The following is a 19710-nucleotide window of genomic DNA, read 5'->3' on the forward strand; positions in this document are numbered from 1 at the left end:
TCGACCGCATGCATTTTTTCTTTGTGCGTTTAGTTAGTTTTTGATAAAATTTGTATTTTCACTGTGAATAATGAATTTAGAACTACTTGGGTAACCGTATTTTACATGGAACGTAATGTTTAATTCAAATTTCAACCAGTTGCGTTTTTACATTAATGTTTGCTTGCACTGAATCGGGCCTGCTGTGCGCAAGGAAGGGACGATGATTTTTAGCAATTTTTTTAGCAAGTAGTAAAATAATTCATTGCTACATCAGAAAAATATTGCGATCTAATCCCATTGGTAAGAATATTCGTCTGAATAAAACGGTGTGAATGAGTAATTTGTTTTACAGAACAGTTAATACAGTCTTTATTATATTCTTTCAGATATCTATTGACTAATGCCTAAAATGCAAGTAATCCGTTGAAGTTTCAGTATTAAGTTCATATTATATTAAATAAATCAGTTCCGAAGCTCTATTTCAATGACTGGAATGAAATGTATCATCAGGATTGCGGTGCTGCCCCTGCTTCTAGCCTCAGGTGAGGACCAGTTGCGTTACAAACCTGATTGCTGCTTATAGGTAACATAATATCATAATTAAATTAAACTTTAGGTTCATGTTAACTCTCGGCGCTACTTGTATCAGTCATCTCTCATGAACGCTTCATTATACTACATGTAATTCATTATTTCTTCACGTGCTCAGTCAAAAATACTAAACTCAATTCTACATGTGATCGTAACGAATTCTTATTCTTTTGCACATTTTTGCCTGAAATTCTTGCAATGCAGCTTATGAAAAAAGCTTAATTTTATTACAAATACCTATCTATGGATGGTAAAAACAAATTTAAAATTCAGGGACGCTCGTGAAGGGATTATCAACTCCTCCTTCAACGGTGGAAGGAGACTGCAAAGATCAACCGGGGTTCAACTGCAGCGTTGTAGTCGACGCTAAAGACACTCCAGCGCCCGGCCACCAAAATATTCTGAGTAAGCTACGTCACTAAACTACAAATTCTACATTATTACATGCATCTATGTTCTTCCAAAATTAAAGTTTCTTTAGAACTCGAGCAAGATTGAAGAAGTTCACAAATAATTCCTAGCGATTCAACTAAATATATGGATGCGCCAACGTCAGTATCGGAATCACTTGCTCAAAATTAATGTGACATAAAATCAAGAAATAAAAAAAGACTTATTCATTTCCGCTATAATTTAGCTTCTTTTCTTATTTTTTCCGTATTTCTGTGGTTAAAATTTCCGTATCGAAATAAAACCATTGTTTTATTTCGATACGGAGCATTCGTGCGCCCGAACCTAGAGTTTGGAAACGTCGTATGGTCACCGAAATTTGAAAAGGACAGAAATTTAGTAGAGAGTGTTCAAAGACGCGCAACAGGGATAGTTCCGGGCTTGAAAGGCAAGTCCTGTGAGGAAAGATTAAAGATTATGAAGCTTCCAAGCCTCAGTTATCGACGTCTGCGTGGGGACCTCATTGAAGTATACAAGTATACTCATGGCTTATACAAGGTCCCAGAAGGATTACTAGAATTTGAAACAAGAACCAACACCAGGGGCCACGGCTATAAACTAAAAAAAAAACAGCGTTGGAACACATCCATGCGACGACATTTCTCCTCGCTTCGAGTCACCGACATGTGGAACAGCCTCCGTGATAGCATCGTTGACGCTCCGAGTATGAACATCTTCAAAAACAGACTAGACGAAGCTATGCAGGAGCATATGTTCAATCTTGAAATGCCTAGCAAATTACGGACCAGGCAATAAGTCCAGCAGCTATCTCAATCAATCGTCAGCTATGGAAAGATCGGTTTCCAAAGGCCGGATCCCTTGTGAATCAAGTCACGAAAAGTTCAAGAATCTGCAACAGGCCATGGGTCTATTTCTTCAACGTCGACACTTCTATTCTATGGTGTTTTCAGGCTGATTCTATTTCTGAGAAATAATGCTTGGTATATTTTTTACTGAACTCTGAAAATAGTTTAGTTAATGAGTACAGTTAGATTACAGTCAATATGTATCTGTGATTGAACAGATAAACAGACAAAAGTGTTAATATAAACAATTCCATTACCAGTCCAAAAGAATAGAACGAAAAGAATAATTGACCGAATAAATATAATGAATTGTTACTGTTAACCAGAATAAGTTCGTTGTTAGGGAGACTCGGATTTGCGAATCGTTTTCTTCTACTTACGGTCGATTTATTCGTGTGAATATTCATTTACGATTTCCGAGGCTTCTGTTAGAAATTTCCATAACATACGGGCACGCGTCGGGCAATAAATTGAAGGGACAATGAAATAAATTCAGTTTCAGGGCGCCGAATATTTAATAAAGCCCAGCTTGCCAATTGGCAACACTAACTAAAATCAAGCTCTTGAAATTAGAAAGTATCTAACGTACCCGCACCGGGACATACGTTTGTGTTGCGAGACTGAGTAGACAAATTGGGTTACGTTAATGTAATTCGAAACATACATGCAGATTAAACAAGCTTCGCTCGGAAAGAAATCTTACTCCTAAGAGTTTGAATTATAAGGACGCCTCCCAATAATAATAGCGCAGTAATCGCTATTTGAAATTGTGAGTTCTAATTAAATTCTGAACAGAAAAATTAGCGCTGAAATATCTTGCTACTTCGGCTCTCGTGTTATTTCTGCCTTGATTAGAGAACTGACCAAACGTTGTACACGGGCGTTTCAAAATCACGGTATTCAGTTGTACATTACTAATCATAATCTTCTTTCGTGAAGTCGTTAAAGATAAATTTCCCTATTCTGTGTTTTCATTTGTAACGTGTTAGTAAAAACAAATGCATCCATGACAGACGCAGGCGAATGTTGCGTGTGCGAGGCTCCCCCTGAACAGCCGCAACTTTCCGAAGAGTTCCAGCGGCTTGCCGATGACTTCTGGCAATGGTTGCTTCAGGATCGGCCAGATTTTGCAACGAGTGTGAGCTGAAATTATAGTGTTGGATTGCAGTTCTCAAAATTTTCTATTTCATCTCAAACAGTAGTTCTTTTGACACTTCAACCCAGTCACAGTGAGAGCACATGTTTGAAAAATGTAATTAACAGTTGAACTAAAACTCCTTCAAACGCACAGTGAAGTGATCCCAATGATAAACAATGTACAAATCCTCGCCATAGAGTCTTAAAGTTATTTTTAGTTCATTGCATGTTTTTTTTCCGGCTTTGTTTTAGGATATTCTGTGCAATGGGATCCAATTAAGTTAAGTCAGATTCTATGTTCCTAGAAAAAAATAGGAAGGTTGAAATCACAAAACTAGTCATCTGGTATCGTGAATTTAGATTTTAGCGTCTTACCTCAGACGTGAATGTACTTCAGCAATCTGTCAACCTTGGGCAAAATCTCTAATTAAGGTAGCCCTCAGCAGTGTAGAACTGTCGTAATATCAACGCAAGAATCCATAATGACGATGCGTGGGAAGACACCATATCACTCGTTGCTGGATGCAATAGATCCTTATTCTACACTGAAACTTCTTTTGCTTGAAATAAATGCAACGATGATGCTTGCAAATGCATAAAAATCAGAGGGGACATTATTTGACCGGGTACCGAATTTAAGATGAATCACCGTTATCAACGTTTATTGTTCAGCATTCACTTCTCTGCGGTTCGAAAATTTGAGAATTTACGCACGTGAAGTCTTATAGATCGCTTATGTTGTTTCTTCACGTGCGATGAACGTGCCAAATCAATTTTTCACTTACACGTTGCACCTGGAGATTTTCTGCTCCTCATAAAATTAAAATGACATTTTGCAGAAAATTTTGCCGTCAGGTACATAGAAAGCTCTCAGAAAAACCATACACTTTTGCTTCCTTTTTTTAAACCAATTTTCTCTCGGTAAAGAACTCAAAACTCGTGAACTCTGAAAATTCTTATTAAGAGAATCGAATTTAATCTTCCACACTATGTCAGGTGGGCTTCCATGACTTCGACCACCGCCTCACGAACATGTCCCTAGCAGCGTACGACAAGAGACTGGCGGACGTGGAACAGTTCCTAGCCAGGGCCGAGACGCTAGAGGCCAACCTCACGCGTCATCAAGACCTCGTCAACATGCGGGTCCTCAAGTACACTTTGCAAACTTACATTGATGGCGCTACGTACCAAGGGTGAGAAATAATGAATAATGAATGGAAGTATAATTTATAATACTAATGAATAATTGCAGTATTATTTATTTTTTGTTAGAGGTAAGTAATGAAGTTCGACTAAAAGTTGAAAATATTTTTTATTAAGCGGATAAAATGAATGAGAAATAAAAAACGGCAGCGTCAGGTAATTATTGCAATCGTCATTCAATCGTGTTGTCAAGAGCTATAGGTAAAAGGACGAGTCTAGTTTAGGTCAATTGTTTTATACAAGTCTAGCTAGGAATGTGCAGGCACCAGCATAGAATGTACCTGCATGGCAAAAATTTACTAACAGGCTTCTCAGTAATAATGCAAGTGATTTATTTCATTCATGTTTTTGATGTATTCTATGACATGAATTGATCATCTTATAATTAGAGCACTAATTCGCTTTGTCCTAATACCACCGTTTGGAGATCTTGGGTGGTATCTTCACTAAATGCTATCAGCTCTAAGCAATTTATAATTTACTTTTGATTTATCGGTTAAACTTCATTAATATCAAAACCGAGAAAATTATTTCAATCTCGTTATTCTATTCTAGTGTTTATATTTATTTTCAATACTGTTAGTGGGTATCGTTCTTAAGTGGCATTGAAGTAAATAATGTCACCCCCCTTGAATAACAAATTCACTAAAAACTTAGAAGCAAAGAAAACACCACAAAAATTCATAGTATCTTTAAAGAAAAGGTTTCGGAGTCCAGCTCCATCGACAGTCCGAAAATTCTAGAACACAGATAAATCAGTAATTAGTACAGTCAAGATTACAACAAAAAACCTAAGCTATAAAACCTACCTATTTACAATTTCAAGCAGGTAAGAGCTAAAAGCTAAATTCAAACTAGGCCTCTGTTTAAAAATATACAATGATTCTAAAATGCGCAAATCAGAAACACCGGAAGTGGAAGCTAATACTTTGAAGTTACTGTCAGAAACTGGAACATCGCACTGCTCGGCGTGAGCCTGCACAGCCGAATGATGGGGGCGCGATAGTAAGTTACCAGTTCTACAACTCATGCCCCTATGTTCTGCGACCCTAGTAAAATAAAGATTACGGGACGTCATCCGGACGTATGCATATGCACATCGTGCACAACTATATTTATAAACTAGGGACGCTCGCATATGCATAGGGAGAGTATCTTTGTACCTGAAAAAGAACCGATTTTAAAATGGCTGAGCCATATAACACGAAGATTAAAATTTACGAAATTCTTAGAAAACAAAAGTTCTAGCTCCCTTGACATAGTTTCGGATGCAGGGCGGGAATATGGAATTGAGCAATAAACAACATCCCTACTGTCGCGCTCGGGTGCAACCTCATTGTACCGCTTGGACATCAATTTCTTTATTTGGGTAAACACCAGATTAGTCGGAAATTCATTAAGCGAAAATTTACGCAATATCTTTTCGCTTAATGGATTTCCGACTAATCTTGTGTTTGCCCAAATAAAGAAATTCATGTCCAAGCGGTACAATGAGGTTGCTCCCGAGCGCAACAGTAGGGATCGATGTTGTTTATTGCTCTCTTCCATATTTCGGCCCTGCTTCCGAAACTATGTCAAGGGAGCTAACAATTTTGTTTTCTAAGTATTTCGCAAATTTTAATCTTGGTGTTATTGTCGGGGAAACTATTGGGGTCAACCCAATAAAAAATATCGGGGATCAACCATTTTAAAATCAGCTGTTTTTCAGGTACAAAGATACTCTCCCTATGCATATACGAGCGTCCCTAGTTCATAAATATAGTTGTGCACGATGTGCATCTGCGTACGTCGGGATGACGTCTCGCAATCTTTGCTCTAGGGTCGCAGAACATAGGGGCAGGAGTTGTAGAACTGGTAACTTACTATTGCACCCCCCTCATTCGGCTGTGCGGGCTCACGCCGAGCAGTGCTATGTTCCTGTTTCTGACAGTAACTTCAAAGTTTTAGCTTCCCCTTCCGGTGTTTCTGATTTGCGCAGTTTAGAACCATTGTATATTTTTAAACAGAGGCCTAGTTTGAATTTAGCTTTTAGCTCTTAAACGCTTGAAATTGTAAATAGGTTGATTTTACAGCTTGGGTTTTTGGTGTAATTTTGACTGTACTAATTACTGGTTTTTCTGTGTTTTAGAATTTTCGAATTGACGATGGAGCTGGACTCCGAAACGTTTTCTTTAAAGATACTATGAATTTTTGTGGAGTTTTCTTTGCTTTTAAGTTTTTAGGCATAGAAGTTAAGCTGCTAGTAAATTATTTGGCGTCTCTGGGTCTCAATGGATTTCCTTTGAATTTTAACGTTGATATAAATCTAATGATGAAGTTAAGGGGTATTGATGCATTGTTATTTTGTAGAACCCCACCATATCTGTCCATGGAACAGTTCGATTGACCATCTCCTAGTTATTCCGTTGTTGCCATTTTTGTTACTATTAGATAATCAATCAACGTGAAGCGACAAACGCTAAATGTTAATATTATCTAAGATAAAATATTCTGGCAGTTACTTGATGACAATCAGCAATCTTGACAATCCCAAGTCTGATCTGCGGTCTCTGCTCACCAAAATGCCGCGCCTCACCTACGCGCACTACATGTCTATCCTGCAGCGGCTCCATGCGCTGCCTGAACAGATGGCGCAAATAGAAGAGCTCATGGCTCTCGGTGTCGAAAAGAACATCACGCTGCACGAATATAACGTGGTGCGTTACCAGGGTTCCTACAAGTCATTCTGATCATGTAAAAATTTTTATATTTTCACTGGTCAGCTGGTTTAATTTTCAATTTGCACAATAAATTCATTGCGATGGACGAAATATCCTTGTACGACACTTTGCATTTTAGGTATTCAAAAATATCTCTTGAGATGAAGAGGAGGAAAAAATATAAATGAGTATTCATTTTTGTCGATATAAGTGTTCGTCGGTTTTTATTTGACGAGTAGTTTATTTTTTCAAGTGCTGTAGCTGCATTGATTTCAAACTTATATCCTACAGAACAGACTGGATAAGGAGTTGGGAGTTTTTATTTCGGATGTCCCTCGAGAATCTCCGATATTTACTGAATTTTTCCAAAAGTTTCCTGAAACTTTTTTGCCAAGCGAAGTGGCTTCCCTGCAACACCAGGCAGAGGCGATCATTAGAGATAAGGTAATATTGATGCAACTGGTTCAGAGAAAATGCGATCTTCCGCTATATTATTTTCTAAGCTAAATCAATTATATATTTTAAAATGTGTATCATGAGATTAATGATCATTTAATAATCGGATAATAGTATATTGTGCCCAATGATTGCTCTCCAAATAGTGCAAAATTGTTGATTGCAAATACTAGGTAATGCCTGCATATTATAATGGGAGGGTTAGGTTAGTTATTCATATATACTAAACAGAAGATCACGAAATACTTAATCATGAGGACCCAGCTGACATTGGGAAGCAAAATAAATTGGTCTAAGTTTTTTTGAGTACTTGGTCTTAATTTTTGAAAACGTCGAAAACTTGATGCATTGAAAAGCGTTAATATTACTGTCACTGTGATGTCAAAAACATCGTTACTCAGTTATTTGGGTAATATTTTGATATCAATTGGGATTGAGAAAAATGTAAATGGTATTAATAATGAACAAAAATATATGAACTATGATTTCCAATGCATACATTTCCCAAACTAAAATATTGTGGCAACTCATATCATATTTCTATATATTAAAGAAAAAACATCTTACGATTAAATGTTTAAAAAGAAAGAATCACAGGAAATTTACAGTTTGCATAAAATTCTGTTATGTATTTCAGGTAACTCCAGCATTCATCAAGCTGAAAAATTTCATGTCCACTAAGTACGTCCCTCGTAAGAACATTGCCATCACATCGCTGCCAAACGGTGACAAACTTTACGCGCAAGTCATAAAGTGAGAACCTCTGCATCATCTTCCCTATAAGAGATAACGACATGATTTGTTAGTGACAAACAAAAAACGATAACTATATAAAACTTGGAATTCTTTTGTATATATAACGCTTTTCCAGCATTTAGTTGTTTTTCGGTCTTTTTAAACTTTGTCAACATTCGGCGACTGATTAATGTTTAATTATTTAATTCATAAATTTATTTTGTTTACAATTTATTTCGGCTCAAAACAGCATCTGCCTTTAGAAAGTATGACGTCAGCACTGGAACTAAAATCTTCTGTGAACTTATTGCTTGATGGATTTTAATTGAATATTTGAACTATATTGTGTATTTTTACTTTTTAAAATTGAACTATTGTCAAAAGTTACACGAGTCAAGATTTTATTTACTTACAACGAAGATTCATCCTATAATTCACGTTCACGTTATCAAATCATCCTCATCATCCAGACATTCATCCGCAGGTTCTACACGGGCCAGAACCTGTCGGCGCAGGAAATCCACGAGACCGGACTGAAGGAGGTCCAGAGGATAGCAGCCCTCATGCAACAGGTGTGAGAAAGGACTTTCTAAATATCAGTCTCGCACTATTATGTACGAATTTACTAATAGTCTTGTGGTATCGTATGTCGAATCTTGAGTGGAACATTACTCTCATAACGAAACTCATAACGAAATTAATGTCTCACACGGTTTTTTTAATCGGAAACGAGTATTATTTTTCCAATTACAAGCCCTCTAATTATAAAAGATCATGTTTCGATTCTTTGAAACTTACAATATTGCTCTTTCTATAACATAGAAAATACCCTTTAGTGGGCAACGATTTGAAATTAATTTTAATTTGTGAAGGTCTAGTTTAAAATCATAGGTCTTAGTAGATTATAAAAATGTATCATTCAAAATAAGAAATTACACAAAATTTATGGTTTTTACATCAAAATAATACGATGAGAGCAAAATATCAATTGCAGGTGGTGTACGACCTGGGCTACAACCAAACACTGCGGGAGTTTGTGTCGCAGCTGCAGGACGACCCAAGCCAGCAGTTCTCCAGCGTAGAGGAGCTGCTCGCCACCTACAGACATGTTGTCCACAACATCACTATACCCGCAGCAAAGCCGTTCTTCAACAAAATGCCCGCAGCGCAACTGAAGTATCTAACTCCTGAAGTTATTTTTACGGATTGCAAAGATAAATTTGCCAGTAGTCTTTATTTCCTCAAGTTTGGTCGCTGTTGGTGGCGTAGTTTGTGCTGCAATAAGTCCGCAAAGATTCGAATCAGTTGGTTATTTTCAGTGCGCTTAGTGGGGTTTAAATTTCAACGCTGGTTCCCAAGTACAGGGATTACATACAAATGCAAAATTAATTATTGAAGTGCTATTAAAAACCTGAAGTAAACATGTATACAATAAAACCTGTGTGTAATAGTTAATAATACATCACCTTTTAAAATCTTGGAGTTTGCTATCAACATAAAAAAAATTATTAATGATCACTGTGCTTTCAAAGCATGTGAGATTTTAATGCGAGGGTTCGTTTTATTAAAGAATAAACAGTATAAAGTTGACAGACAAAAGCAATGATATGGAATGCAAAAATAGCCAGTAATGAACTAGGACATTAATAACTTTTCTACATGCGCGTACTGTGTCTCAACCTAACCATGTGTGCTCAGGGTAGAAGAACAGCCAGATGCAGGAGGAGCGTTTTACGTTTCTGGAACTCCTGATGGTACTCGACCAGGCACGTTCAAGATTGGCACACGAATTTTATCTGCAAACTCGAAATTAGTTATTGTTTCCTTATCCCTGCACGAAGGAGTCCCGGGACACCATTTACAGAGTTCCCATGCGCTCGAGTCCAGATTTATTCCGAACTTCAGGCGGACCACTTTTCCATCTGTCTACTCGCAAATGCCCTCCAGGTGTGTCACGTGGTAGTTCAGCATGTACAACATCTTCTACATTTTCAACATTTTTAGTTATGAAATTGCAGCATTTAATGACATTATTAGGTGATGCCATCATTTATAATTACTGTAGATCGCTTCTAACGCTTCCTCGACAGTGCATGTCACGCCTAAGGACAAGTCTAGTCGAGATCTCCTCTGCTGCCAGGCACCTCTGTTGTCTAGTTGATCTATTTAGAACTAATTTAATTTATTTTATTAGCACAAGTATAATAATTTAATGTACTAATTAATAATTTACTAATTTAAATTACTAATCCACAGTTTACTAATTTAATTTACTACTCAACAGTTTACTAATTCAACTTACTAATTAATAGTTTACTATATTTATTTTTCAATCAAATTTAGACTATCATTCTCTGGCGCAAATATATTTTTTCATGCATGTGAACCTTTTTCAGCACAACACCTCTTCAGATTGAAGTTATCTAATTAATGGTTAATTTAAGTAGGTTATAGGCATTCATAAATTCTCACAAGAAAGGTTGTGACACTACCGGTTTTAATTTCATGATAGATACTCAAGGCAGGACGCAAAAATTTTCTAACATCTGGCACTTACTTGGTACGCCGACTGGTTTGGTAGATTGCCTGGCAACGCTAGTGTATAGGAGCTGTTTCAGCCCGTATCCACGATACTTCTAATATCGAATATCACCTGGACCTGAAATTCTGTTCTTAGTAGGAAAACTTTCCGAAGATATTGCTAAACGATTGATTTTACTACGATATTTGTAGATAGGTAGAAACGAAAGATAGTACTAAACGATAAAACGATTGGTCCGAAGATATTACTTAAAAAATATATATTATAACAAATTCAACTTGTGCTTGGTTGGAATTGTAAGGTTGGTACATTATTGAGGTCATTGAATTTGAATGATTTTAGAGCTATGAATAAGTTAGAAGAAATATTAAATTACTTCAACACGACAAAAATTGTCATCAAATTTTAACTTGGTATATCGCAATTTTTTAAACGAGCGAGGTAGCAATGAGACAATGGAACCATATGAGTGTAATGCTGAAATTGAATGAGTGAATTAATTAGTGAAATTACTTAAGTTTTTATCTCTGCATGATTATTTCACAGACTGAAGTTAAAACGACGGTTTTTGTTCATCGGTTTTGTTTTGTTCAATTTCTAAAAAATTCACGGTTGTTACTGCGTGCCTGCCCAAGTGCCCATCTGTGAGATAATAGTTCTAGAAAACGGAAACTACAACATTCAATGGCTTCTACGTTGAATGTTGGAGAAATTTCGAAATGAGCACAAAATGATTGAGTTTGTACAGCGTTTTGCATATATTCGCAATACATAAAAAATTTCATGATAAAATTAATCTGTGTCTAAAAAGCTTTGATCTAAACCTGAGCTGAAGGCAGAATAGACATCATCAAATTTTGATGAAGATTAAAAATAAACGCAACGTGAATGCAGTATTCTTGTTTGTCTGCAGCTTCCCAACGCGTTCATTTTACAATGAGGGCTGGGCGTTGTACGCAGAAAGCCTGGGCTTCGAAATGGGCGTCTACGAAAATCTGTGGGACCGACTCGGCCATTACTCCGAGGAAATCTTCCGAGCGTGTCGGCTTGTCGTCGACACGGGTAATATGAACATACCCATACATAATTGCTCAAAACTAACGAATGAATGTGAAAAGGCAACAAAAATTGAGCTGACGACCTCACTAGATTGCTGTTTATTAAAAAAGAAATGCCTGAGATTGCCGTCGAATATTGGAGATAATTTTGAGGTTATGTGACAGACAGTTAAAGTTGGTTACACGTTAAGACTGCTCATAAATTTTAGCGTGCCTGCTGAAGTGCGGATATTGAATTTTTACACAGTAGAAACTATAACATTTCAAATGTTTTCAAAGTTATTTTATGTTCCTCAGGCATCCACGCTTTCGGCTGGTCAAAGGAGCAAGCAATTCAGTACATGTTAGACTATAGCATACGGCCCAAGTCTTCTATCGAGGTAATAATACTGACGATCGATACGTATTTTTAGGCGGCCCGGAAAAAGTGGGCCAATAATGTCGAACTCGTTTGATGACGGTAATGGCAATTTTGAGCATTGGTAAGGCAAATACCTCAGTTTAAATGTCAGTTATTTTGAAAAGTATCTAAAGATGACTTTATTTATTGGCAATAAACTTTTTTAATCAACTTTTTAATATACCACCAGAGTTTGAAAGAAATTTTCTCGCAATTTCAGTGCCGGCTTCCACGTACAAAACGTGACAAAATATGCATTACAGTGAAGAATTATGTAATTTTTGGAGCGATATAAAGAAATAATGGGTATTTGAACTCGTCGTTTATCTGAATTTTATCGTCGTTCAGCCTTTCTAATTAAACAAATAGAGATTCAACTTCATTAGCATTGATTATTGTTATGATAATGATATGATAATCGTATGATATGATAATCGTATGATATGATAATGATATGCCAAATAAACTGTATATTCACAGCAACAAGTTGACCGCTACATCGCATGGCCGGCTCAAGCCTTGTCTTACAAGATCGGCCAAATGCAGATATCTTCTTTCCGGGCCTCTGCAGAACAGCAACTCGGAGACAAGTTCAACCTCAAAGACTTTCATGACGTCATCCTCAACAGCGTCGGCCCAATGGACCTTGTCAAGGAAGAAGTGCAAGCCTGGGTCGACAGAGAGCTTGCAAAATCGCATTAAACTACGAAGAAAAAGGGCGAGCGCAGAGTTTTCAAGTGACAAATTGCGTTCTAAGGTCATCATTGCTAATCAAGATAATTTATATTGAATTTTGTATTATTTGCTCTCTTTATTTAAGCCAATTCAATAAATTGTGTATTGCTGTGTGAAGAATTATTTTACACACATTACTCTATGCACGAAATTTTTCGCCCGTGTATTGCGTGTAACGCTGACCGGCAAAAATCCAAGCATGCTGCTAGCGACAAACATCCTCCACTTACAGCTTTCTTCTTATTGACCGCACTAGCTATGGCAGAAGCTCTTTGACTGCAGGAAATTTCAATACCCTCAAGCAATTTTTCAAATCATGTTGTGTTTATGGTCTAATGGGTATTCTTTTCTTGGTGGATTCAAGTAAAGACCTCCCCACAAGATTTTTTTTTCGGTGAAGATTTTTTTTCGCTGGAATCAATCTTAAATCAGATCCCTTTTTAGCTTCCATTGCTTCATTATGTCGTTTTGTTTCTGCTATAAGTTTAGCATCAGCTTTCTTCTTATTGACTGCACTTGCTTTGGCAGAAGCTCCTCGTGCCAGAGACCCAGCAGCGCCTAGAGCTCCTAGGATAGCAGGAATTGAAAAGATGAAACCCCCTTCTTTTGCTTCTATTGCTGGTACAAAAGAAGTTTTAGTTTTCTTACAAATCAAGCAACATCCGCTTTTTAATATTCTATTATTTTTCGTCTTAACATGCTGAGCATGCTCCTCACTCAGTATCAGTCTTTTGACATTTTACGCAATACACCATTTTAATAAGATATAAATCTGAATGAATTTTTAAATTTTTAGTAATTTTTATTCATTTTTTCACCATCACATTGTAATTGAATTATTCTGTCTGAAAGAATAAGAGCATAAGCATGTGTATTAGCAGGAATGTTAGTATTGAATTCAGCTTAAATCTTCATATCAATAAGACTGTCCTTAAGACGTTCATTTTGCCGACTGATATCAAATACGAAAATCGGATGTAAAAACCTGTAATCTCTGTATGCAACCGCACAATTTGTCTGTGATGCATAATCTATCATCATTTTATAAACTACTGCATAATTGTTACTATCAAAATCAATTTGTAAGTTTTGCTCAGGATACCTTTCGTTATTTAGCTGGATATATGCATTCTTCATATCAAAGTGATCAAACAGTGCATTAATTGTTAGAAAGTTGCGAATTATCTTTACCAGTTTTAAATGCTAAAATGACGTAACGAGGTCTTTGAGTTCCCGAACTTGGTGTAAGAATCCAATCCAAGAACTTTTGATTAGGACTCATTATTGTTTGTTCCAATTGTCGATTCATGTATGCAATTGATATTCGAATTTTATCTTTTATTTGTCGATATAATTTAATCTTATACTCATCAAAGAGTTTACAAGCCGTCATTTTCCAAATTAGTCTTTTGATAGTGATTTTCCCATTACCAACTTTATATTGATGATTTGGATCTTTATCGTTAGTCTTGAACAGAGCATTTGCATCATACCTCTTCTCAGAGTTAAGTCATGCTTGACTCCATAAATCACTTTGTCATAATTTTCACAGAATACGAAAATATGTTTTAGAGGAATTGTACCATTAAATTGACCATCAGCGGCTCCTAAATAATCATTACGTTCATTAAATCCATCATTCGATTTTTTAATTTTTCTTAGTGTCAGTACTCCAGAAGAACATCATATTCTCTTTGAAGTTTCGTTGATGAGTTGTCAATCCTTTTAGAGTTGTAGCAATTCCAGCTATACCCCTCAATCTCCTCATTTTCGATTCTACAAGATATTCGATCAAATAAATACATCAAACAATTATTGATAATTGATATTTTATCATCTTTGAAATTATAATTACTACCATCCTCTTTCGTTAATACCCCTTCGATGTAGAGACAACCGTCTGATGGTAGTAGAAACTGATATTGATTCTGAATAATAATTTTTATATCATTGCGTTCACGTTTAAATCAGTTCTAATTTGAGTCTCATAATCATGAGTTTCAACTTTATGAATTGATTAATCAATTTGAATAATTTCGTTTCATTGTAATTTCTTTATATTATAAGTAAAATTTTTAAAGATGATTTGATATTTTTCGACCTTAAGTGCAATCGTACTGTTATTTCCTCACCTCTGGTATTAAAAAGATTTCTATTTTGATCTGTTAACCAAATTCGAATATTATAAATTGAAGGCTGATTTACGATTAGATAAATTGGTTGACTAGGATTCTCTACAATTTTATTTCCCGGAAGGGGGGGGGGTGTTAAGAAAAAAATGTATACAAAATATTGTGTAAATCACTATTGAGAAAATAGCTATTGTAATATTGTAATAGCTATTGTAAATCACTATTGAGAAGCTTCAGTTAACAAGTATTGCATCAACAGACATTATATTTACTGCAGTGAGTACCGAGTACTCACTGCACATAGTACCAGTACAGAGTACCGAGTACTCACTGCACAGTACTAGTGTGCATTGCACATATTTGTCACTCACTGCAGTGAGTACCGAGTTATATTTTTTGGATATTGATTTCATAATTTTTCATATATACACGTTTTATTTCTGCTTCTAGATATTCTACAAATTTTTCTGATGCATCTGCACCATTATATAACTCCAACTTTGAGTACCTATCATCCTGGCATTTAGTATAGCAACAGAAACTATTAGGCTCATGCTTTCGAATATTCCGAGTATAATTCGACTTGGGATCTGGCTGATATGAATCAATACCTACTAAAGTCGATTCAAAACCAGCGTAAATTACAAAGGGTTGCTTGATAGTCTTTTGAAAGGCCTTGAATTTTAGTTTCTTATCACTAAAAACATTTGACGGGTGTGTGACAGAACAATCATCTTTATGTTTGTCAAGAAGGTCTCCGCGTATGAATGCGCGCAGGCAGTATGGACATACTTATTTTGTTTTGTGACTCGCCTTATTAATAAATGGACTTAAAGACTTCATCAGAACAAAATGATTTCCATTCTCATTTGTTATTAGCAATAATGAAACCACATCTTTATTTTTAGTTATTCGAAGTGGGCATAGCTCCAAACAATAATTCAAGCTATAAACATTTATGGACATATTCATCTTTTCAAATTTATCGATGTCTTCAATTTTCATAGGGAATTTGATATCTGCAAAATCCAACTCTTCAGCTTTCTTCTTGAATATTTTCGTTATTCTGGTACAATTTTTTTCTTCTCTACAGAAATGGGGCGCGACCGTCCACTTGAAGTACATGTTATCTTGTTTTTAATTTTTATTAACTTATATTTTGGATTTCTCAATTTTTCTGGCAATTCAATATAGCTAGAACCTCTTAAAGGTTTGTATTCTACAATTTTAATTGTAAAGATTAGCAACTTGTTTAATATCCGTCCAGAAGAGTTATTCGTAAATTCTTCGATTCTGTGTACCGTATCAGGTTATCATACAGTCTTTTAATTGTATTTAAATTTATGCGATTCCTTGAAAGTTCTATAAACCTGTTTGAATTGAACCAACCGGTATTATAGATTTTCTCACTGCTTATTTTGAATTTATAAAACTCAACTTGTAATTTTAACTGTAATTTAATGTTATCGAATTTTGAATGTCTAATCATTTGAATAACTTCAGATGTTATATTCTTGAGAAACAACTTAGGATCGATAGTTCTTATATCATGATAAATATGTTCTGCGCATGTGTCATTAACAGCCTTCTTAATTTCCCCTCGCATGCATCCAAATTTATTTTTAAAATGTACATTCGAATCTTCATGTACTCCAATATTGTTCACTTCCAACTTATACAAATCGCAATAAAAGAAAGAACGGGTTATAATGCTATCATTTAAACGTTTTCTATGAGGGTTTGTTTGTTCATGCCTTTTCAAGTTTTGAACTCCGCGATTACATATTACGCACTTTATCTTTGTATTGAAGTATTCATTTGATATGATCGAATCGTTAATTGCTTTACGATGCTTCTGCGTTCCTATATGTTTGTTTAGGTTCTTAACCTCTGTGTTACAAATTTCACAATGATTCATGCTGACAATATTTGCTTCTATTTTACTTAAGAAATTTATCCAAGGAGATTTCGAATTAAATATGTGTTTTTCGCATGATTTACATCAGATGATTCGTCAGCTCTCATTTTATATAGAAAAAAATTAAAACAACATTGAAAATTATTGATTTGATCTCTTTGATAAAATGAGAAAAAAGGGTAATAAAACACAACATTTGAGATGTAGGTTGATACTGAATGTGGGTGGGTACTCGATGCTTGAATTGGTGATGCCTGTTGATATTCTAGGGTGATATCTGGTAATCGGTGTTCTTGGTTCGTGGGCTTGAGTCGGTTGCGTGCTGCTAATAATGGTGCGTTGTGGCCGGCCCGTATAGCTAACAATGAGCTGGAGCAGCGCTGGCCGGATGCTCGGGCTAATGACCTAATTGGTTGTGCGCTCGGCGAGCGCAGGCTAATGACAATGGGTACGGATATGGATGGGTATGGGTATGGATGGGTATGGATGGGTATGGGTGGTAATGATCAGTCAGGACTATTACTTACCAAGACAAACCATTAGAACAAATTAAAATTTATTTATTCTATTCGACTTAGTTTTCATCGATATGAAGAATATTCATAGTGATTACATTGCTTGTGTTATGCCCTTTGCAGAGTTTCAAGAACTGTGTAATGAAACGTATAAAGTACCTTATAGTTTTGTGTTGATCAATAAAGATGAGCATCCCGGTTCTGGAAAGTATTTCAAAAATTTAAATCAATTATATATTCCACAGAAGTATTTTTCAGGCAACCGCTCTAGGTTAAGCCCTGAGTTTTCGGTTAAAGAGAGCTCAATCGGGGTAAATGGTCGTTAACTCAAGATTTGGGAGTAATTGGTTAATTTTGTTGGGTAAGATTCTGGGTAAATGATCGGTACCCTGTTAAGCTGTTTATACAGATTCGGGGGTAATTGGTCAGTTTTTGTGTTCGTAATAATATTGAAGGAGGTTTTATTCGGGGGTAATTGGTTAATTTTGTTGGGCAAGATTCGGAATAAGATTGTGAGTAAATGAATAGGTTTTATTAAGGGGTAATTGGTTAATTTTGTTGGGCAAGATTCGGAATAAGATTGTGAGTAAATGAATAGGTTTTATTAAGGGGTAATTGGTTAATTTTGTTGGGCAAGATTCGGAATAAGATTGTGAGTAAATGAATAGGTTTTATTAAGGGGTAATTGGTTAATTTTGATGGACAAGATTCGGAATAAGATTGTGAGTAAATGAATAGGTTTTATTAAGAGGTAATTGGTTAATTTTGTTGGACAAGATTCGGAATAAGATTGTGAGTAAATGATAGGTAGCCTATGATTTAGCTGTTTATGCAAACTGTGACGGTATACTCCTTTTGCAATCTACATTAGAGCTATTGCTATTATTGCTGCTATCCGATATTTCGGACTTTCAACTTAATACTTTGAGACATCCAGGTACATAATTATCTCCTGAAATATATCAATCGACATTCGAAATTTTCTGAAGATTCAGCCAAAAATTTATAAAACTGTGACTACAATTTAACTTTGGAGCATAAATCAGCTGACACCTCAGCAGTTTGCTCGTGTTTATAACTCACAGTAAAGCCTCCGGATACGTTCCGCTTTTTAACAATGATCTCTGCACGAGTGCACAACTTCTTCGAAAGTTATAGATGTAGAATTTCATCCGGATTGTGACGAATGAAAAGATCGAGTAATGACTTTTCAAACTTATAGCAGACAAAATTCTCAGATGAAATAGGCGACGCCGGTTCAAAAGTGGGCGAAAATTCAACTAGTCAAATTCGGAAAATGAAAATCGGACTTTCGACGAACTTCTTACGATCCTGTATGATTGAGGTAGAATTTGAATAGAGATGAGTAGAGACAGTGTTAGTGTCGTAACTTTACTTTCATTGAATCATCGAATGAATACGACTGTCATAACCTAAATATTAACATTTCAACTGCTGCGCTGCATAGGTTTGTATTGTTTACTTATTATATGATTTTTTTCGACGATTTACTAATGGTGAATCCGCATCCTTACCCGTTAAATAGATTTCTCAAATGTTACAAATTGTTTTAGAAGCTGCACTGCAAAATCTGTATGTCTATTTGGAATTTTTCAAGTAAATTCAGATTCTGTCACAGGAAAATATGTAAATAAAACGGGTAAACAGGCATTTAAAGATATAATATAGGTAAGTAGGTAATATAGGTAAACAATGGATTATATGTACTAATATTGTACATACATGTGCAAAATGCTGATTGTTTTCTTCCCTTTCATACTATATTTCAATGAAAAGAGGAAATTTGAATACCATATTTAAGCCATAACATCCGTAGCATTCCAAAAACGGGCATCCGTCTCACTCACCATATCTGTGAATGAAGTGCTTGTTTCGATTGTGGTCTTAGAAAAGAAGAGTCGCTATTAGCATTTATCGGATGGTTAAATGAGAACCTGTTGTCGATGTTTTCGATAAATGATCTGGTGTTTCATAATATTCAGGAAATAGAATAATTCAGAAAATTCTTTATAAATTAACTTTTGAAATTCTTTTTGCTGCACGGTTATTATAAGTTCCCCCATCAGACATTTCTGTATTTCATTTCGATTTCGTAATAGTAATGTAATTTACAGACATCGATATTGTAATGTCGATCATTTCTCTTTCATCCTTTATTGTATATAAAATGAAACGTTCGGTGTAGCTGCTGGACATTTTGCAGTTGATATTGGCATTAACTTTCCTACAAATGACGCTGTTAATTCTAAACCGAAATTTATCAATAATTCTAAAGTGTACAAGCAAGAATATGAGCTGTGCATGTGCTCAGAACTTTATTTCTTTGATAA

General features: G+C 35.6%; 1 protein-coding gene across 2 annotated transcripts; it reads left to right on the plus strand.

Annotated features, from left to right (window-relative positions):
• The first annotated feature begins 368 nt into the window (after window positions 1-368).
• Window positions 369-12860, plus strand: LOC108667080. 2 transcript variants are annotated; one of them, XM_018154066.1, is made up of 13 exons: window positions 369-524; window positions 847-978; window positions 2843-2967; window positions 3963-4159; window positions 6667-6865; window positions 7160-7312; window positions 7962-8077; window positions 8544-8631; window positions 9048-9235; window positions 9758-10006; window positions 11515-11663; window positions 11957-12039; window positions 12540-12860. In XM_018154066.1, the coding sequence occupies exons 1-13, from the start codon at window positions 467-469 to the stop codon at window positions 12759-12761; spliced, it is 1959 nt and encodes a 652-aa protein (XP_018009555.1). In that variant the 5' UTR covers window positions 369-466; the 3' UTR covers window positions 12762-12860. The 2 variants fall into 2 exon arrangements, with proteins under 2 accessions (XP_018009555.1, XP_018009556.1); XM_018154067.1 differs by having other exon boundaries at window positions 9054-9235.
• Window positions 12861-19710: the final 6850 nt, after the last annotated feature.

The sequence above is a fragment of the Hyalella azteca genome, unplaced genomic scaffold, assembly GCF_000764305.2.
Source record: "Hyalella azteca isolate HAZT.00-mixed unplaced genomic scaffold, Hazt_2.0.2 contig14048, whole genome shotgun sequence".
Lineage (NCBI taxonomy): Eukaryota > Metazoa > Arthropoda > Malacostraca > Amphipoda > Hyalellidae > Hyalella > Hyalella azteca.

Excerpts from the sequence above, each read along its gene's own strand:
- LOC108667080 (XM_018154066.1), top strand. The coding sequence starts at position 467 with ATGACTGGAATGAAATGTATCATCAGGATTGCGGTGCTGCCCCTGCTT. Across the intron at positions 4,160-6,666 it reads GATGGCGCTACGTACCAAGG|TTACTTGATGACAATCAGCA; the intron begins GTGAGAAATAAT and ends ATATTCTGGCAG. Across the intron at positions 12,040-12,539 it reads GGCCCAAGTCTTCTATCGAG|CAACAAGTTGACCGCTACAT; the intron begins GTAATAATACTG and ends GTATATTCACAG.